Below are 22,060 nucleotides of genomic sequence, written 5' to 3'. Positions count from 1 at the left end.
GATGCCATGTGCCCCAGAGCAGTGCACCAGGGACCTGCAGCTGACTGAAAATCCAGTCTTACAGATCTTTTCTTAGCATTTCTGATCACTTCAGCATCACTTTAAGCAGTAGAATCTGTATGAAGAGGCTAAAATGAACCGCTGCCTGTCCGCATTAAGTGTTCTCATGTGCGTTTGTGTGTAACAGAGTTCTTACATAAGGCAGTGGGCACATTTCCATGCTTTATTATTATTTTTTTTTAATTTAGCACAGATTGATGGATTTTGCAATAAAATTTAAACTCTCAACAGTTTGGCGTATGGAGCAACTCAGAACAAAAGAAAGGAAAACATGAAAAGCTTATAAATCTGATCTTGGGCTTAGTTCTGAGTTTTCTGTCTGGTCTGTACAGCGCTCTTTGTTCCCACAGTGTTTCAGACTTGGATACCTTGGTTGTATCTCTTAATGCTTGTGAGGTGTTTCCAGAAGAATGACACCTATTCTCTTCCTCCCCTCTTTCTTCCTCATTACAATAACAGTGGAAAAACCATCGTTGAGCAGCTGTTGACAAAAGACTGAGTCAGGGAAATTTGATCCATTTTCCTTTGGGTGGTTAAATTTTAAACCTGGGACCGTATAATTACAGCACATCAAGGTCCCTGATAAAATCTGGGAGTTATATATGGAGCATTAGACTTCTTGAATTTGTTATCCTCTCCACCGCCTCCAAAAATATGACCTAAATCTATTAGATCTGTCTGATAAACCATTCCATTTGAAATAAAAATGTTTTTACTTGAGGTTTTCTGGCTGGGCTGTGGAATATTTTGTTTATTTATTAAATTGTAAGCATTTGACGAATAGCTCAAGTTCTTATGTTTTCTTTGAGCTGAGAGTGCACCTGTGCATTTTGTTGTGCCTTTTTTTTTTTTTCCAGTTATGCATCGCGACTTAATTGTTCATCTGAGTTCTGTGTACTTTGTCCTTTCACTTGGCTGATAGAGAATGGCAAAACTGCCTTTTTTTTTTTTTTTTTTTTTTATTACTCAGTTTAAATCTTTGCCAGGCGTTGGACCTTCTCCCTGCAGAAGGAGGAGGTGCAGGGTTTGGGGGAGTTTGCTGAGTTTCCTGCAGCTTCTTCAGTGTTCTGGGTGTCTGTTGTGACTTTGCTGTTCCACCATGAACTTTGCAGCTCTTAAATGCCCGCTGGCTTAACTTTCACATGACTGAATCCCCATGCAGCACTGCTGGCTTGGGGATGAGTGGCTGGATGTCTGTGAAGAGGAAAGGGACCTGGGGGTGTTGGTTGATGCTCAGCTGAACATGAGCCGACAGTGTGGCCAAGAAGGCCAATGGCATCCTGGCCTGCATTAGAAATAGTGTGGCCAGCAGGAGCAGGGAGCTGATCATCCCCTGTACTCAGCACTGGTGAGGCCGCACCTTGAGTATTGTGTTCAATTTGGGGCCCCTCACTACAGGAAAGACATTGAGGCCCTGTAGCATGTCCAGAGAAGGGCAATGAAACTGGTGAGGGGTCTGGAGCACAAGTCTTATGAGGAGCAGCTGAGGGAGCTGGGATTGTTCAGTCTGGAGAAGAGGAGGCTCAGGGCAGACCTCATTGCACTCTACAGCTTCCTGAAGGGAGGCTGTGATGAGGAGGGGTTTGGCCTCTTCTCTCAGGCAACGAACAGGACCTGAGGAAATGGCTGCAAGTTGTACCAGAGGAAGTTTAGATTAGACATGAGGAAGAACTTTTTCTCTCAGAGAGTGGTCTGGCACTGGAATGGCTGCACAGGGAGGTGGTGGAGTCGCCGTCCCTGGCAGCGTTCAAGAGGTGTGTGGATGAAGAGCTACAGTTTAGTGCTTGTGGTAGCAGTGGTAATGGGAGCACGGTTGGACTAGGTGATCTTGCAGGTCATTTCCAACCATGTGATTTTATGATTCTATAAATTGGCTTTTGATTGGATAATATCAAGTAATATCACCCTGCTCTGCTGTTGTCACACCTATCATAGAATGGCCTTGGTTGAAAAGGACCACAATGCTCATCCAGTTCCAACCCCCTGCTGTGTGCAGGTCACCAACCAGCAGCCCAGGCTGCCCAGAGCCACATCCAGCCTGGCCTTGAATGCCTGCAGGGATGGGGCATCCACAGCCTCCTTGGGTGACCTGTTCCAGTGCCTCACCACCCTCTGGGTGAAAAACTTCCTCCTAATATCTACGGCTGAAAAGATGCCACAAGATCAGGAATGGAAACCCCCAGAGGACACCCAATAGAGTTGTTTTCTGGTGCAACACGCGACCAAGACACAAGAGCCCCAGTTAAGATTTAGAACTCTTGTAAGCCATGCAGGTCTTAGCCTTTGTGACATCTTGGAAAGAGTAATGTACAAGAGCATCAAGCAGATACGCTTTCAGCATTGAACGTGTTTATTTTTTTCTTACCAAATGGGACTAAGAGATGAAGGTTGATCAGTGCCATTTTGCATACACCAGAACTCATATGCAGTTTGCTGCTGCCCAACTGGCTGCAGTGATTGGGAGAAACTGATGGTAGCCATTGGAGTGAGGATATTCCTGAGTGTATTCCTGTAGTGAGGGAGAGGAGCGATGTGTGTGGCTGGGATATAGGACAGAAGTGTGTGTCCTGTGCCTCTCAAAGTGAGTGTGTATTTTTGTGTGTGCTTGTGCAGCGTGTTTTTGGGTGAACCAGAATGAAATGAGAAGAGAGAGAAGTGGGGAAAGGATGGTGGAGAAAATTCATGGGTTGAGAACTTTCGGTCACCAGTTGTGAAATGGAGATGAGTGTGATTCTTGTAATTATGTACAGTCTGAATAGAAATTACTACAAAATATGGTAGTGTTTATTTTATGAATGTAATCATAGCTGCCTTATAAACTCATTAGGATCATTGCTGTATGTTTTCTCCTCATCTGCTTCAGCTGCCAGCAGTTCTAGTTTGTGATTTTAAATCTGAATTTTCAAAATTGACTTTTTGTCAACGTCAACCTCTGAAATAAACAATTTTATCATAGTCAGTTCAAACAAGGCACCCAAAAGGTTAAAGCTAGCTTCTAAAAAGTGCTGGCAATATATAAGGAACGATGTGTCAGAAGAAAGGGGTACAGTTCCAGCATTGCAGTAGGTGTATTCATATATCATACTATTGTTGTATATACGTGTATGTGTGGGTTTATGTATAATGTACATGTATGGGAGATGCTCACTTCAGTACAATGCCATTTCAATACATTGGCCTGCACAACATGCAGGTGTTCTCAATTGTCTTGAATATATAGCTCGTTATTATTTTTCTGTATTTTTTTAATGTATTGCCATGCCAGTAACGCTCATTGAAAAGGGTTTGAAAAGCAAAACCAATCCAATAGTTGATAAATAGATCATGTTTTTTGACGACCCTGCGCATAGCAGGGGGCTGAAACTAGATGATCATTGTGGTCCTTTTCAATCCAAGCCATTCTATGGTTCTGTGTTTTACGAACACTGAGGTCAGCCAAGAAGGTTTTATGGTACAAGGCAATGTTGTCAGGAATGAGTGCAGCAAAGGCTGTTCTGTCCCCTGGGGAGATTTCCATTGATCTGAGATCCTCAATGCTGTAAAGAGGGAAGGATTGATCCCAGGTGTTCTTTGTTCTGATGATAACTTTACAAAACATTTTCTATGGCATAAATAACTTAAGACAACTAGAAGGTCACAAAATGATGGTTTTACTCTGTGGTCTCCTTGGGATGTGCAGATTTCCTCTCTCAACGTGTTTGGGAGCTGTCATGCACCAAGAGCCGCTATGCCTGTGGCAGCTGCAGGGGACTTACCTGAGCCAGACTAAACTCTTGCTTTCTCTGTTTTCTATCTTTTTTGCAGCTCAAGCCAGGTCAGAACAGCTGCCGAGACAGTGACAGTGAAAGCGCCAGCGGGGAATCAAAAGGTTTCCATCGAAGTAGCTCTCGGGAAAGGCTCAGCGACGTAAGTAAAGCTCCTACAGCCAGATGCTGTTCTGCTTGACCCTGGTGTAGTTTCAGAGGGCCCTGAGTTGTAACAGGATTTCATCTCTGGGATAGTTTGTTGCTAAAATCCCCTCCGCTTTCAGGAGCGAAAGGGGCAGAAATAAGTGATGTCACCTGTCCCGGTTCAGTCAAATTCATAAAGCTTGGATCAATGTCTGACTGTGTGGAAATGCTCATTCATTTAAAAATAATCGAGGGCCACTTAATGAAGTTAAAGTACTCTGCATAGTTGAGAAGTGAGAAGGCCTCTTTTCACACCAGGTTGGGGAAGGGAAATAATGCATTTCTTCAGGGGTAAATACTGTCTTTATGGAAAGTAAGTCTAGAGATTCTGGTGTAACTTATATCTGATGAACTGATATAACACGGCCAACAATAGCATAAGCTCTGCCTTTATTGCTCTGCCTAAAGATGGCAGCTCTACAGAGAATGCTTTTCTCCAGTGAAGCATGCTGCCCATTCACTGAATGACAGGCATGAGTTATTCTGACATATGAATAAATACAGAAATCTTTTGTTGCTGCAATTAGATTCTTATTTATTATGTGTACCATCACAATCCTTGAGTGTTTTATTCATGGCTTTGTGTCCTCTGTGTTACATGCTTTGCAACAGAGAATATAAAGACTGCCTCTGTCCCAAAAGAGTATCTAAAGTGGGGATTTTGTAGGTCAGATCCTTTGCTGGTAAAAACATAGCTACATCAGTCAGACTAATTTATATCAGCCAGCAATCTGGCCCTACTTTTAACTAACCCACATTTTGGAAATGGGGATTTTATTGATAGCATGTCCATGTAGATTTGGATGACAGATACCAGATGGTGTCCTCTATAGGCCAATCCAATAAAACGGAATTGAGCACACATTAAAAGCAATACCTTTGTAAAGGATACATTTTGTTGTGTGAATTTAAGCCTGAAGGCATACAGCTAGCCATTTTTGCTGAGTTGTGTGTATTGCTAGAACAGCCAACTGGTTTTCTCAGTGAAGGTCTAGAATCTGTTGCACTTTCTTTCCTCATCCCTTTATCAGATTATTTTACGGGCCCATTCTTCTGCTATAACCATCCTTTATGGGTGCATCACATTAGACGCTTCAGATCCTGCTCTCATAGCTGCCAGGTGAGGGTAGCCTCAGTGCTATAAGGCGCCTTTGGAAGAGGAGAACGGAGGAGGCAGTGAGTAAATGCTCAGTACAGGTAGCAGTGGATGGCAGCTGACCATCAGCCTGCCAATTTTGCCAGCTTGCTCTGAGCCCTGTGGCAGCTTAGAAGCTTCTGAGATGAACTTCACAGCTACAGAGCATCTTCTAGCAAAAAAAAAAAAGAAAAACACCACTCCTTACAAAGCTGGCTTTGATTTCACCTGACTGCTCCCTTACAGTGTGCTGCATGGAGAGCTCTGAGGCTCTACTGGAGCTTCCCAGCAGCTCTCAGCAGTGCAGTGCCAGGCCTGGCTGTGAGCACAGAACCCTGATTCCCCTTCCTCTAAACACTTTCCTCTCCTTATACTTTTCCAGTAGTTTGTGTTTGTCTTGGCACTACGACAAGTTAAAAGGAAGGGGAGAACAAACACAAGTTCCTTAGTGCTGCACCGAAGAGAGAACACAGGGATACACAGGTTGCTGAAAAGAAACATTATTCAAATATATCTGAAAACATATATTTTAAAGTCAAGTTATGCATAATTTATATTTTGCTTAATAAGGAAGTTCCTTTATGCTTTGATAACTGATTGCAATACAAGTGTGTCTTTCTGTGTTCTGGTGTTGCCAGTTCAGCTGAGATTTCACAAGCATTTGGGAGGTATGGTGTCCTTACCTGTGTCTTTGTTGGCCTTCTGCTTCTCCCAGACCCTTTTGGTTAAGAAAAGTAAACACTGTTCTGCATTTCTCTCTTCTGAAGGCAAACACCCCACTTTATTAGACAGGGCCATGCAAAAGCATATTTTGCTTCATATGTAGTTTTGGGAGAGCCCACCTTGAACTGTGCTTGTCTGCACCAAGAAGCATCATTAGCTTAATAGGGTTAAATGTTTGGGGTTTTTTTTTTTTTTTTGGAAGAAACGAGTTGTCAAATGTTACAACAAATGGTTATCTAGAATATAAACTGCAGCCAGAAGACTAAGCTCTCTCTGAAGATCCTGATTTTAAAAATGCTCAGAAACAATACACAGCAAGTGTGTATTCTGCTTAAAATTGAAAGAAAAAAAGGTAATACTCCAGACAGATTAGCCCTGAGGTCAGAAAGCAAATCTGGGACTTGAAATATGATGAATCTCCACTGATACTGCCCTACAGCATTGTAAGATTAACCATGGCTATTGCATGAAAATATGTATAATGAATGAAGTGCATATAGTCTAGGTGGATGATCAATTTTCAAATGCCTAGTTTTAAGTAAGCTGTTGAAACAGAAATGTTAGCTTCATGAGCTTTAATGTGGAGCCTAAGTGATAGCTTAGTGACAGATGCAGAATGAGGCAGACAGTATAATGAATATCCAGTTGCAAACTGGCATGTCAGTGTCTTCGTTCCCTCTCCTGTCAGATATCTTTCAACTTTGCATATTGTAAATGTACCTATAGTCCTTGGATAATGCAGATTGATGCAAAATGTGTTTACAAGGGATGACTTTTCCAGGCTAATGAGATCCAAGCAGGTAATTTGCAGCGTTTTCAAGAGAAGTGGTCAAAAATGAAAAGAAGATAATTCAGTGAAAAGACCAGGTTAAACAGGAGGCTTTTCCCATAATGAGGCTTGAAATAGCATCAGACAGCAGGAAGGGGAATATCCTATGTTCTTGTCAAATACAATGCAATGCAACTGATTTCCATCGGCTCCTTTCTCTTCATCCCCCACGCGTGTGCGCAGGCTCACATCCACACGCACCTCTGCGAGAGAACATAATTAGCAGGCAACCTGACCTCTGCTAGATTGGGGATAACGACTGCTCAAGTGCTCCTCTGCAAGCATTTGCCAGTCCCCTAATACATCTCCCCATCTGAATCCCATTTCATAAACCCTTTTTACCCCATGTTGTATTTTTTTGGAATGACAACTTGTTTTTTCCTTTATGGGCAGAGGTAGCTCCAGGGGCCTGAAGGAGAAATTGGAGAGCTGCTCCTCCTTTATACATAGGGTGCTGCAGTCAATTTAATCTCATCAAAATCTTGCCAGCAGTAGAATTCATTTTGTTGAGATCTTGCTTGGAGACAAGATGGCAGCTTTGCCACAGCTTGGAGCTCAGTTATCTTGTTTTTCTTCCATTTCTGTGTGTATTTGTTTTTAATTGAATCTTCCTGCTTTGGAGTGCATGAGGTTCCTTTTAGCCGTGTTTTACAAGCAGCCAAGAGATCACTGGAGGGAAATGTGAGAATTGCATCAGAGCTAGATGGTAAACGCACAGAGTATTTGGGGATTTAGCCCACCATCACACTAATCAAAATCAAACCCAAAAACTCATTTCTATGGCACGCATCCCTCAGTTCCTGACCTGGTGCAGATCTGAAGCTCGTGCGCGCCTGCCAGCTCATTGCTAGTCCTGCTAAAAATGTGATGGCTGCAAAATGGACCTTGTTCATCATTTTGGGATGCAGTAGCAGTGCGAGTTTGCTCTGGGAGGTCAGGGTGTACAGGCTGTGTCAGGCACCCTCAGCACTGCTGGTAGCAGGCTGCTGATGAGAGAGGATGGTCAGGAAAAGATGGGCACTGAAAAACATGGTCCCAGAACAAGATGGGCAGTGCAGGTCTTTCCCTACACAGCAGCAGCATGGAGTGCCTGGCCTCTGTTTGCTGACCAAGAAGTCACACACTGGGAGAAATAACTCAGCAACAGCGCTGGCATCTGTCTGGAATATTGTTCCAGTTCTGAACAGGAAGTGGGACAGGGATGCTTCTTTTTTTCATGATGACACCATTTCTCACTAGCATGAAGGGTCACAGCAGAGCTCGCACACTTCTTCCATTGAGCTCCTACTTCCCTGCTGTTGTAGCTGTGTGCACCTACTGTGCTGTGTACTTCACTCTCTAGAAAAAGTCCCAGGGAGGTGCTGAGTCAGCGTGCCCTGCCCACAGCTCCGCTGCTGTCTTCAGGCAGGAAAGGTCTCAGCACCCAGCAATGGCTTTGGATGGCTCATGGTTTCTGCCTCAATACGAGACGTGCAATTCTCTGCCTCCCGTTCCTCCCACCTTTGTCTGAAACCCAAAGACAAATTAAGAAACAGTCTTTGGGTTATGTGCTTTGAAATCCTGAGCGCTTCTCCTCCTCCAGAATATCCCCAGTAATCTTGGCTGTATCTAAAGTGGGATAACACCAGCAAAGCTGTGTGTGTGTGTGCCAGAAGCTGATCAGCTGCAGTTGCTGCTGCTTTGTGTGTGTGTGTGAGGGTGTGTATGTGTGTGTTTGTGTGTCTAAGGTTGGGTGCTTAAATGCTTTGTTGCATTATGTTAATTCCTCGGCAGTGCAATCAAATTCATGTCGTAATTAAAGCTGTCAGTTGGAAGGCAAGCCAATCGCCAAGAAAACACAGCATAACAAATGAAGTGAAATGATTCTGCGTGTAGCTATACAATGCTTCGCCAGGCATGAAATTAAATAAGTAATTTGATGTTGACATCAGAAATTGAAATGATACCCACTGTTCCTTCATTCAGTCAGACCTGCATAAACAATAGCCAGAACAAATATATACAACACAGCCTTCCTCCCCACCCAGCTCCCCAAGTAATGCACAATCTATATGCAAAATGGGTATAACTGTGCCTTCCAAGACCTCAAGGATGTAATTTTCATTGGTACACAGTAAAGTAATGCTTACGAGAGAGTTACTACATTTTTGCTCCTGGGCCAAAAGTTGTTCTCTTTCAAAAAGAAGAAATAAATAATTAGAAAAGAGCTGAAGGAGAATAACAAAACCGAAATGGTGTTAATTTTAAGCAAGAGGCTTGTGTTTTGCTGATGGGCACCTTGTGCAGGCTTCTGCTGGTGGTTGTGTGAATATCAAACGGTGAACCTGATGTTGGATTTTGCAAAGGGGGAAAGTGAAACCGTTCCCTCTATTATAGGCGCGCTTTATATAAGAGATGTAGAACCATCCAGTGCAGAATCACGACTCAGCATGGTCTTGTAAAGATGCTGCATACACAGTATCACATTCATCAGTTGGTACCAAGGCTGGGCACTGGGTAGTAGGATCCTTTCGCTATTGGGAGTTGTCAAAAAACCAGGTGAGAAGCTGCCTTCTTGCATAGCCCTTGCTTCAGCCCGTACGCTCTGTCAGCACACAGCTCACAACGCAGCTAACTTAGTCATTCATGCATGTGCAATGCAGTCTTTTGTAGCTACTTAAACTGAACAGAGTATGCGGAGTGTACTATCCATATGCAGCATGCAATTTGTGGAGGGCTGTGTTTCCATCAAGCAGAGTCGAATTCCCTGAAATTGCACAAAATTATTTCTTTTCAGCAAAAGTCATTTGACTGCTATGTTTCAGCTGTCCTCTCATAGCCATTGCAGCGTTGCTTTTGAAGGAATGGAAATATTCAGCGGGAAGCATTTTGTTTGCTTATTCCTTTTTTCTTTGTTTTGTGTGTTGTGTTTTGATATTTGATCCTTCCAAAGCTTGGAATAAAAAGCAGACAAAAATTGCACACAGATGCAGAATGCAAACTTCGGAGCGTTCAGCCTTTGAAGTAAGTTTTGTAAGTTGTGAGTGAAATAGTGGGACTTGTTCAGCATCCATGCAGCCCTTCCAACCTGGTGTTACAGAGCTGTGGGCAGCAGTAGCTCATGAAAGCCCACGCATGGCCCCTGGAGGGGACTTGGCAGCCATGTGAGGGCTGTGCTGTGGTGTTTACCTGACTGCCTGTGGCCACCTGTTCCCATCCCTGCACTGGGAATTCCAAATTTCCATAGCAGAGTCTGTTAATACTGCAGTGTTGGTACCCCTGAGATTGCCAGGATCATAGAACCATAGAATGGCTTGGGTTGCAAAGGCCCACACTGCTCATCCAGTTCCAACCCCCTGCTATGTGCAGGGTCACCAACCAGCAGACCAGGCTGCCCAGAGCCACATCCAGCCTGGCCTTGGATGCCTCCAGGGATGGGGCATCCATTCCTCATGATTTTTTCCTGCTAAGTCTTTAACTTTTAATGGCTTAAACCAAAAAGCCTTTCCCTATACGTACATAAACTCTCTAAACCTCTCTTTTTAGTAGTGCTTTGGTGCACACGTGGTAATATTCTGATTATTTGCAATGAGTACGGCTGTTAATTTAAAATTTCTTGGCACTATTTCTGCTGCACAGGGTTCAGTGAAAAGACTGAGTCAGCCCCTTGGGGGTGGGGTTGGCTTCATTTTGTGTCAGCGCTTCACTTGGAGATCAGAAGTAGAGGGGGTTGCTGTCAGGGTTCCCTGCAGTAGGGCTGGCAGGGATGCAAATCCTGCTTCTTTCTAACGTTTGGCTGGGGCTGGTTGGGTCCTGGTAGTGGCAGAGCTCTGGCAGCAGTGGAAGAGCATTTGTACTACAGTGCTGCAATGCAGACTGAGCTGCAGGAGCTGAAGGTTGGTCATCTGAGCTTCCTACTGCTCGCCTCAGAATTACCCTCTGCCTTTTGTTTCCTTGTCCATTGACCAGCCTGGCTTAGAGCCTTTCAGGTGATGGGGTTGGAGCGTTGGAACTGATCACCCTCTAATACAACAGCAGTGACCTGGATTAGGCCTGAGATGTTTTGCTCTCTCACCATGGCTCTAAGAGAACCTGCTGTGTAATCCCCATTGCTGAGATGAAAAACTAATGAAACAAAACCCTTTATCTCCTTAATTCCTGTGAATGTAGAGGTTGTGATCACGTCCCACTCAAAATGAATTTCATGATGCCTATTTTTTTTTTTTTTTAAAGCATTTAAACCTTTTGATTATTTTCCAATTTAGTAATATTGGTTTAAATTATTCTTGCGGTTTGGAGTTTTGGAATCAGTTTCACACTGTAGGGTTTAGTTGTTTTATTTTTGCTTTTCTTTTTAAATCCTTGGTTTATCTATGAGCGTGGACATCCAAGTGGGAAATCATAGTGACTGTTCTCCAGGAAATGGTACATGGACTGAAGCAGCTTCTCTGTGCCCACGCGTTCTTTTACATTTCAGACTACTAATTATGTTTACAATACGTCTCATTTTAGAGAAGCAGTATGTGTGTACTAACCAGGGCCTTTTGGGAATAAATTGGCAAACAGGTCATACACTGGAAAAGTCATCTAAACCCACCGGGCTTTTTGTTTTGAAGTCAGCCTACATTTTTTTTTTAATTTTTTTTTTCCTTTCCCCCTCCCGCCTGCCCCTTTGTGGCCACAAAGCTGAGTAGCTGGAGTCCAGGGCATTGAATGTCAGCATGTCAGGGAGGCTAGTTGATGAGTGTCTGTTTAGTCTCAGTGCAGGGCGAAATGCCATCATTAATTCATTACCCAGCTGCCTGTCAAATAAATTGGCAATTACGTCCACCGCAGAAGCTTGGAATTCAGTAAATAGCACGTTACCATCTCAGAGTTGTTGAGAGATGTAAAGGGAAAAATTAAGCAACACCGTGTTTGTTTCAGTAGCAGATGACAAGGGGCAGCACATTGGTGCTGTGATGTAGTGATGAAAAGCTTGGAAAGGGCTGGTAATGAGCTATGTGGATTGGAACGTGTTAAAAACCATCACTGACTTTCCACTTTGTCTTTGTGTTTTATTGCAGAGCTCAGCTCCTTCCAGCTTGGGAACAGGCTACTTTGTAAGTGTATCTCAACTTTAACACACGTCTCTGAACAGCATAGCATTACTGCTGAAATGAAAGTGCCTCACTATGTGGAAATGAGCGTAAATAACCAATCTCCGTCTGCCCACTAGCTTAACTTAGCTTTTTCTATTTCTTCCTCCACTGATAAGTAATATAGCAGACACGGAGATGGATGTTTTCCTGTGCTAATTAGAAGTGTCGCCAGTTGCTACACAAATTCCAAAAATATTTAATTTACACAATTATAGCAGATAAAACTAACTGTGATCATACCAGCTCTCTAATCCAAGACGGCTGGATTGATTCCCCCTGTACCAATGCTCAATGATTCATAGACCTTGAAGAGTCCATTGTGGTGGTTTTGTCTCATCCCCTGTGTATCACAGTCCAGAGAACACAACAGTGTTTCCTACCTGTTGGGTAAAAGCCCTCTGTGTCACAGATGACCTAGGAAAGCACACCTGTCATTGCATTTATGCTAGATTTACATTTAATGTCAGGAGAAGAGGATCAGACCCGACTGGATTGATAATTGATCAGCGTGTCTATTTTGTTGTTTATTTACATGTCTCTTTGTTGATTTAACAGTCTGTACTTACAATTTTCCATGTGTTTATTTTCACGTTTATCAACAGACCTGTTACATGCAGATAAGTTTGGGAGTAAGAAATGCTTTGCAGTCAATTCAGTGCACAATTTGTTTTCCTCTAAGATTTGTATTTAAATTGCTTGTACCCTCTCTAACTTTTGCACTGCATTCTCCAAGCACATCTCTTTTACCTCTGTGTTACATCTGTAGGAGAAACAGGACATTATGTCCAAAAACAGGTGGGTAACATGCAGTGTGACTTTCTCCATAGCACTGTTCTATATATTTCAAAGTGTAATCAAAGATGGCTTCTATCTTTTCATCAAGCTCTGGGAAAGGAAAACTGTGTAGTATTCAATTACATGATGGAAAAAAAAACACCTTTGTTGCTCTCTGTTTAGATTCCCAGAGTGTAATTGTCTCCCATTAGAACATGGTAGAGTTTAGCCTTTTTTCACAGAGGTCTGTGATCCTGTAAGAAAGATATGGGATTGAACTGTGTAATGCATGACCTCATGTGTAAAGTGGAAAGTGCAAGCACAGAAATTGCTTAATACGTGGAGAAATGTCATGTCCTGCTGGGGTCACACTGGACTTCAGCACAGACCAAATGTTCTGTCTTCTGCCAGTGGTAAGGCCTGAAGAGAGCATTATCAGCTGGAAAAGGTTTGTGGTAGTTCTAATTAGACTAAAGCCTTAATCTGAGTAAGGTAAAATGTGAAACAGGAAAAAAGTTTTGATTTTTTTTTTTTTCCCAGTACTTTCCCTGTTCTGTGTCATGTCTTTTTAAGAGGGAGGAAATGAAAGCACGGAGAGTATCAAACATCTCAACATGTATCTTGCATTAAGATTAAAACAAAAACTCTGTACTTAAGATTAAATTGCTTTCCTTTGGGCACTTGAAATTCAAATCATATGAACATACACAGAGATGCTCTGGAATGGGACAAATATAATGTGGGATGAAAGGCTTTAACATATATAAATAAACCTTTTTCTCCTTTTAGCGAGAGCTGAATATGCATGGTTTAAGAACAATGTTCAGCTTCGTACTTAGGAAGCAGAGGTAACAGAAGAAAAGCCATCTGCTGTTCCTTGCACCATACTGTCTGTGGGTTGGTCCAGTAAAGTGAAAATCTGGAAGGTGTCAACATCCTCTATGCTCCAGCAATAAGCTTGAAAGTTTCCAATTCTATCAAGTTGGGAGCTGAGTAACAAGAAGGAGCTTAGCATCTTCTCATGCCAATGTGTTGGCACTTTAAATTGTACTGATTCAGATCTGAGCAGATCAGGGAGGCATTCCATCTTGGGTTCCATTGACATGAGATACTTTTGTACGTGGAGTCATTGTAATATGGTTCCTGTAACTTTCTTTTTTCCTTCTTCACTGATAGCCTAATAGCGAAATAACTCCCATAGAAAGCTGTTTTTACAGTTACCCAGTTTTGGATGAAACTTGGAGTTGTTTCCTCCTCTTCTTGTTATTAAAAAAATTGTTTTTAGGATAATCTTGCTTATTGTTAAAAAAAAAAAAAAAAAAAAAAAAAGCCCATACTCTTATTAACTTACATGGGACAAATAAAACCCAGATGTGTTTTGTGGTACCAGACAATGAGAAAAATGCTCCAGTATGATCCACTGAGCATGTGTTTCTGATCAGTGTAATTATTGTATTATCAAAGTGCGGAAAGAATATTTGAATTGACTCCTCAGAGCTTTTAACCGGAGAACACTGTTAGCTGTTCTGTTTAGTGTTAATCTGGAACATCAAAACAAGGGCTATTGGTCTCACATAGGACAACAATAATTTTTAGCTTAATAGATAATAATAAAGCTTTTCCCTGTGGAAATTATTGATCAATATACGTTGTACTTTGGAGCACAGAATGTTGGGGAACGTAGGCAACCAGGTAAGTTGAAACGGACTGATGATCAACTGTCTGAAAGCATCTTCTCCAGCTGGATCCCAGGTGGAGCCAGGTTTTACTCTGAAATGAATGAACACAGAGGTACGGATAGCAGCCACTGTTTGCTGTTTTGTCCAAGTGTTAATGGAATAATAGTGTTCCTTCTGTCTAGATCTGTACTCTAATCATCTGGGTTCATTTTTTATCCTCCTTTATCCTCCTCGGTCTCCCATCTCTTCTCCAGTAGTATTGGTTTCTTGTTAGTAGTGTGCATCTCCACCAATAGAGCCTTTGTGGAGAAAATCACCTGTTCTCTAATTAGTGCCTCGGATAGCAGACTGAGATGGTGAAACCTATTGCCAGTATTGATGGCAAATGGTTCCTCCATTAATGGACTATTGCTGTCTTTTCTGTCATTTCTGTGTTTCTTTTTAAAGCTTGAATGAGCCAAGGTTTGTACTTTCCTATTAGTTGCTTGTTGATTTTGGAGTAAGTAGTAAGTATCCTTTGTGTCAACCTAGGCATGCAGCGTAATTAGAAAAGTGGTGCGTTTATCTGGAAATGTAAAAACAAAGAATAGTTCATTATTTTCTATTCTTGTGGGTTTTTTGATGTCTTGGGAAATACTTGATACTAATACCTGATGTTGCTGATTTTGCTGTGATTCGTTCATGAAAGCAGGGTTTGCCTTAGGGTGACTGAAGCGAGAGAGACGTCATTGGTGAGCCACCAACACTGCATCTACGTTGTTCTATATGTAATTTGTGTAATGAGGGCAGGAGGGGACAGTTTTCACTCAGGGAGATGAGGTTTTCTCCCCCAGTTTTTGGTAAGAGTGAAGGGTTGGTTTATGTAGAACACGTCACCTGACATGTACTGAATGGAAGTAATACTTGTGAGGCTAGGAACCTGTGTTTATGCTAGGCACTTGGTTTTGATAGAGACTCATGTGTCCACAGTGTTTGCTGTGCGTGTCACACTAAAGCAGAAATGGCTTATGGGTCCTTTTAGTGCTATAGAGGGTCTCCTGATATCACTGTTTGAAAAAATGTTTACGTATCCGACGCTTTTCAGTGATAGGCAAGTATTTTTCTGATATCTGTATGATAATTCCATCTAGTAGTTCATGCTGCTCTCCTAGCAGTTGTGGTAAAGCTAAAATCTTACCTAGTGTTATTCTGTAAGTAGGTAAATTTTTGAATGGGAAAGATGGAGAGTGATTCTTATGCTCTTGTTGCCTCTCTGTTAGTGTTTCTTAAAAAACAAAGTAGAAAAAAGATGCATGCTCTGGGAAGGGCAAGGCATTCACACAGTCTGCTTTGATAACCCATGTTCACTATGAAGTCAATAGTCAGGGCTTGGAACCTCCATTGAATGATTCAGCCTAACTCACACCTAACTGGCACGATCAGAACTGCCATTGATTAAATAGGCTTTCTAATTAGGTGCTATCAGCAGAGTGGGACATGTGTGAGTAACCTCTGAATGAGTGCTAATGATGCAAAGTTGTTGAGGAGTTGTGAGCATGTCTACATGCTTGTTTTCTTCAGCTAGTGACAACCTATCTTTTGTTTCTTCCACCAGAAATAATATCTGGATATACTGTAAATATAGGTGCACCCTAAGAAATCCTAACTAAACACTTCCTGGAGAACCTCCCACTTGTCTTTGATTTTTTTGCATTGCAAATCATCATCATCTCTGCTCAAAGATGGATGATGAGGTAGGTTACATCTCATTGACAAGTGGCATAAGATAATTAGAAAGTAGCTAGGATTTTAGGAAAAAAAACTTTCTCGCTTTAGCAAAGTTACTTGAATTTGTGTTTGAATTATTAATGTTGTTCAGCTGTCTGTCATTTTAAAATGTTTTAGAATATGATGGGAGTTTGAGTAATAACTGAAAGCTTTTTCTCTTACCTGGCTACAGAGAATGGTTTTTGCTAGCTTGCTTTCTGTATCTCCCTTCCAGCCAATCTCACGTTAAAAGGTACAGATGGTTTATTGGTTTGCATCACAAAGCAGAACAGAAATAAAAATTGAGATAGCTTCATGTTTTATTTCTGAATGACAAGTCCAGCTCCCAGGATTGTTAGGAGCAACCCAAGACTGTTAGGTTCATTTTCTTGTTCCTTTGTAGTTGGTGCTGATGGTGGGTTTTTGTGTGTGGGTTTTTTTTGTGTGTGTGTTAGCAGTTCCCCTTCAAAAAAAGCAGTGCATGGGTTTTCAGAATTGGTTAGCATTTTGTAACAAGCTGATGACAGAAACAAGTCTGGGAGGTTGGAAGGGAGAAATAAGCACCAGTGCCATTTCTTTACCCAATAATAATCTTGTTCCACCTTAAAAATAAGGAAGAAAAAAAGAGAACAGTGATGTGCACACAGGCTGGTGACTCAGACAAACATAAATTGTGAGCATACTCCCAAAGGCTCCAGCTAATCAGTTGTGCTCTCCAGTTTGGCCCTGAGTGGGTTCGGTTCAGCAGATGTTTGCGTAGTTACTGCGTGCCGCTGGGATGCTGTGTTGTGTAATGTTGCATTGCACCACTCAGAGCTCCAAAACTCATCCCAAGTGGAGCACCAGCAGTATTAGGAGAGTGAAGATGGAGAGCCAGTAGCTGGCCTAGATAAGGCCAACTATTTCACCATGCAGGAAGACTGGATTTCACCCTAGATATAACCTACGGAAGGGACGTGACACTGTTTGTACCAGAACATACTCTGGGCTCTCATTCTCAGTTATACCCTTAACTCTAGTCAGTTTTCCTTCATTGCCTGGTCCTCATGCAATGGCTGCAATCCTAAGTAGAGTCTCTGCCAATATTCTGGTTTCTGGAAGGGGTCAAATTTGTGTCGATACTGACTCTTTTTAGGTGGGAGTGTGCTGAAAGGCTCAGCTTTAGGAGATTACTTTAAGACCCATTGGCTTCCACAGGAGAGGAACAAGGGTGACCTGAAATAGACTGGGAAACTTCAAATGTCTATTGTAATGGGAGGAATGTAATACTTGGCACACTTCATATGCTCAATGATGTTGGTAAAAAGAAGGGGAAAAAAAAGTTGTTTTTGTAAGTTGGCTGTGTTACTCGTTACCTTTAGTGCTCAGTTTTAGAAGGCAGACATTCAAATGTGTTTTGCTGAAGTGTTTGTATGTCTGAAATGCTGTGAGGTCTATGATAGCACAACTGCAGCAGTCTGTTTGGATGCACCACACTTAATAAGCTGTCACGTCCTCTGTGAATACAATTGAAAAGACAGTCCTTGTTATCCTGCTTTTGGCACTATAAATCATTGTTAACAAATCCTAATTTGCTTAGTAGGGTAATGAATGATCTCCAGTTTTCTCACTGTAATTAGTTTTACCAAGTATTATTGCAAAAGGTATACTGAAACCTATTTTGGCTTCACTTTAAAATCTCTGCGTACCCTTGCTTTGGAGAATGGAAGCTGAAAACAGAGGTTCTGAATGTTTGGATAGTAAATTCAAGGAAAGTGATCAAAATTCCAAATCTGTGTCTTTGAGCATTGTCTGTTAGCATTTACAGACCTCAGTGGAGCAGTGAGACCAGAAAACATTGGTGTTTCTTTATCTGAAATACGGTAGGTGTTATCTTTCCAGGAGGCACTGAAAATAGCGGGCATTGTAGCAGCTGCTGTAAGGGAGGCATCATCACTGCCAAATAAAAACATTGCATGTAATAAAGTCTACCCCAGGTCTGTTAATGTTAACATTTGTAAAATGTAATGCTGTTCCTAGGGACGGCTGAGACTCGTTAAAGAGTTTACTAATGATATGACCATCAAAGCAAAAAGAGCAGTAACAGCAGACATAGGTATATTTCTAGCAACCTACTAATCACGATGAGAATAGCTGGAGCGTAACGACTATTTTTGGAGAACAAAATTGTGTATTTTTCTAAAGGTTGAGAGAAACATGTTATTAACTCAGTATTTGAGAATTGTTTGGGCAAAAAGAATGCGTTACCTGGGTTGGAATTGGCCCAACAAAGGTCTCTACTCAGATCTGCTATGACCAGAGATGGTGGTTTTCTTTGCAGATCTTCTTTGTGATATTTTCTCATTAACTTTAGAAACCTGTCCTAATGCATGCTCGTTTGAATAAAATGTTTTGCATTTAAAAATATCAACCCTTACAGTTCTTCGAGTAGGGTGAGACGGTAGTGTCCAAAACACAAAGGGAGAGCAGAGGCACAGCATTTGTTTTTTACCCAACTACACAGAACTGGGGTCAGATTTCTGCACTGTCAGGTTTATTCCCTCATTGCTGAAACACTGATTTTCATCCTCTGGCTGGACAGTGCAAGGATTAACTTCCTTAGGACAAACCCTGGATACATCAGGAGGTGGTGGACGCAAGGAGTTGCCACTTTCAGTTGAGCTGAGATAAAGTGTACTTCTGGGCGGCCTTGCCTTTCCTCCTCGCCCAAATCCACTCCTATTTTAGTTGTTGGAATTGAGCAATCTATCTGCATCATGTCTTTGTCTCAGTTTTGCCCTGTTGTGTGGTTCCAGTGGCTTTTTTTTCTGGCACGGTGTTTCATGTAGTGCTCTTCTATTTCTTCACCAAACTCCCAGGGCACGTCAGCCCCTTTTCCTTCTGCTTCTCTACAGTTCTCCACTTGCCTCAGTGGGGTCCACAGATAATAAATGTGATGAATGGAGGTGTCTTAGGGAAAGGAAAGAAGGAAGTTCGAAAATTTCTATATTTGAATCTGTGTTATTTGCCAAAAGGGTCTCTGACTTCTGGCATCAGCAGAAAAGAGAGGAGTGCCACAAATGGTTGGCAAGTAGCTTCATTTACAGTTCCAAAACCTTGGGGCATAGTCAGTACGTATTTTTGATCGTATTTCAGATGAACTTAATCATTTTAGACAATCTTCAACGGAAATCAATTAAGAAAAGTCATGTCATGATCTTTCGTAGGCAAATTTTTAATTTTATAATTTCCGCTTCTGGAGATTATAAGATTTAGATAAGGAGCAGAAAGACTAAGATTTGCTGTCAGTCTAGATTTGGTCTCTAATGCCCCCTGTTACACGTAGCTCATCTTTATTACTTTTCGCCGTTGGCCTCATGTAAGTATATTTTTTGCTCATTGGCTCCAGTGAAACAAAAGAATTATTATTTCGTATTCCCCGTTTTTCTCTTTCCCATAACATGTGACACAAATTGTAACTGTGAACTCGAATAATAAAGAATTGCCTCACTGATTGCTAAACATGCATTATGGTGCTTTTAAACTCATTTCAGGTCATCGTACTGCAAATTAGGTTGATTGCAAGCAGTTAAGCTGTCATATACAAAGCCTCCATCTTCCAAGGGGTCTCAGTTTCATATCATTAAGGAAGACGTTCAGGAGCATTGAATGTATGTGTTGTAAGTTTAATATTTGGGAAAGGTAGAGTTGGGTCTCTAGAGGGGATTTGTATCATTTCATGAAAAGTGCTGGTTTGCTCATTATGCATGGTGGTATTTTTTGTAACACAAGACACTGGACAACACTGGACAATTTCTGAGGCAAAGTATCTGTTGTTGTTTGTTGTTTGTTTGGTGGCATTGTTTGCTTAGAAATCACCAGGACGGTCATGTGGCTAACCACAGAGGTTACTCTGGAGAAAGACAGTGCAAAAGGTTCCCTGGAAGTAGGCTTATATGTGTAGGTATGGCAGGATTAATGAGGAGAAGAAACCGTACGATGGTGTAATTTTGATGTGAACTTCCCTAGTCTTCTCATTTGGTCATTTTCTGGGTAAAAAAAAATATATATATACTTTCTCCCTCTCTTTCTTATGTTTTGGAAAAAATACATGTAGCAATTTTGAATACATCATACTATTTCATCTTTTAAACAATAGATCTTTTTTCTTCCTGCTAAACTTAGAAGTAATGAAATTCTGGTGTAGCTTAAGTAGGGAAAGCTCTCACCTCCTATTGCATGCATTCCATTCTAAAACCTATCCAGGGTATGAGCTGATCCCATGTGAATGGTTAGTGTTACGGTGAATACGAGAGTATTCTTCTTTTGAGTCACTTGGAGGGATGGTAGGGTGGTACCTGAAGTAGAGAACACATCTGCTGATTGCAAGAATTAAGGCTAAATTTCACAGAATAGAGTCCAATTCTCTTTCTCAGCCTTTTATGTCAGAACTCAGAATTGCTGTCTGATAAAATGTAGGACACCAGATTGAATTACTTCATTGAACCACTGCTGTCCCCTGTTAATGGTAATTGCACGGATATAGCGGTCTTTCTTGGCAACATCTCAGATATTTACCTCCCACTGTTTTTCAATTCAAACCTTTGATGAAAATATTCCCAGTACTTCTTTAAAGCAGACACCCAACTGTCTTTCTTGACAAAGGCAAGGTCTTTAAATCAGATCCTGACAATTTGTGACACAGCAGTCTATCCAAATCACCTTTTACCTATGTCACTGTGTCATTTCCTGAAAAAAAATGTGTCCATCAGAGAAAGGTTGCTGAAGGCTTGGTGCTCGTGAGGCTGTGTGCATGGGGGGGGAGCGGGGAGAGTGTGTGTTTGCTTCAGTGGAAGTAATTAGATGAAGGCTTGTAAAGTTGTGATGCGTGCTGTAATGGTTCGTTATAAATATGTATTTTGAGGTACTTTGTCCATAGGAAAAGCCTTATTAGATTATTGTTGCTCTCAGACCGTTAGGAAGCGAGGAATTTTTTACGTCTTTTCCTTTAATAATGGTGAGGCTGGTTTGGGGGGGAAAAAAAAAAAAAAAAAGAAAAGATCAGGGCAGTTGTTTTCTTCTTTACTACTCCTGAGGGTTAATGTGCATTCAGCTGAAGTAGCTTATTCACCTCCTGGAACCTCATTGCACTTGATGTTCTGAGCTGCCCCTCCCACAGAGAGATGCGGGTGCCACATCCACCATTCATTCTAGCAAATGCTATTGTTTCGAGCCATCCTGCATTGTGATGAGGACTCTTTCGACTCGTGCAATCAGATCAGTGCTGCTTTCATTACTGAAGAGTCTGCTGTCTTGCTTTGCTGGAAGATGGCAACCATTCCCTGCAGTGCTAGAGGGGTTTCTGGAAGATCTCTTTGCATTACTGGAGATGTTTTGGTACAAACTCATGGTTGGCATATAAAAGCAGCATAGTAGCCCGTGTTTAAGTAGCATCACTGTAATAGGAAAGGGAAGTGATAGTCACTTGTGAGTGAAGAGGAAGTAATGTATCTATTTTGTTGTTTATTCAGTGAACTTCATAATATGCTGTTCAACACAGATGGTGCCTACCTGCACATCTCTGTAGTAGCTTTGTACTAGACTGTAGGTTTCTAGCTATTACCGCAATAAAACATTTTATTATTAATAGCATTGGCTGTTTAGCCTACCTTAGGAGATGAAAAGAGATTAAGCAGCAGAATAGGCACCAGCCTATAACAGAAGATCACGAGCTAACTTCATTAGCAAAGTGCTAATCTTTGCCAAGAAGGATGTGTCTGTCAGGGATGGTGATGAAAGACAAGCTTGGAGCAAAGAAATGGCTGTTGTGCCCTGTGTAAGTGTGTGCCAGACTGGTTCAGAGAGAGCAGTTCATGTCTGGGGTGGCACTGCTGTAGTACAGGATGACACTGTGCCTGTTGGAACCAAAGAAACCTTCCCAGTGAGAGTCTGGATTGTTGGGCATATCAGTGAATGCAGCATGACTGTGATTTAGTTTTGGTAAATTATTCTTGAAGCCAAATGGAAAGGTTTTCATGCTGCACAGCTGAAAGAGAATGTAGCAA

At 41.7% G+C, this 22,060-nt stretch overlaps 1 protein-coding gene across 9 annotated transcripts in view; it reads left to right on the top strand.

Moving 5' to 3' along the window:
- Positions 1-22,060, top strand: part of AUTS2 (activator of transcription and developmental regulator AUTS2) — a 657,596-nt gene that overhangs the window by 271,476 nt on the left and 364,060 nt on the right. For all 9 annotated transcript variants that reach the window (XM_090122499.1, XM_090122497.1, XM_090122501.1 and 6 more), the window contains 2 exons: positions 3,865-3,966; positions 11,743-11,778. In XM_090122499.1, the coding sequence (XP_089978625.1) occupies positions 3,865-3,966; positions 11,743-11,778 (138 nt within the window). The remainder of the gene's footprint in view (positions 1-3,864; positions 3,967-11,742; positions 11,779-22,060) is intronic.

The sequence above is a fragment of the Phasianus colchicus genome, chromosome 21 (assembly GCF_987193195.1).
Source record: "Phasianus colchicus chromosome 21, bPhaCol1.hap1.1, whole genome shotgun sequence".
Classification (NCBI taxonomy): Eukaryota; Metazoa; Chordata; class Aves; order Galliformes; family Phasianidae; genus Phasianus; species Phasianus colchicus.
The sequence above is the reverse complement of the archived record's forward strand: the minus strand, read 5'-3'. Positions and strand labels throughout refer to the sequence as shown.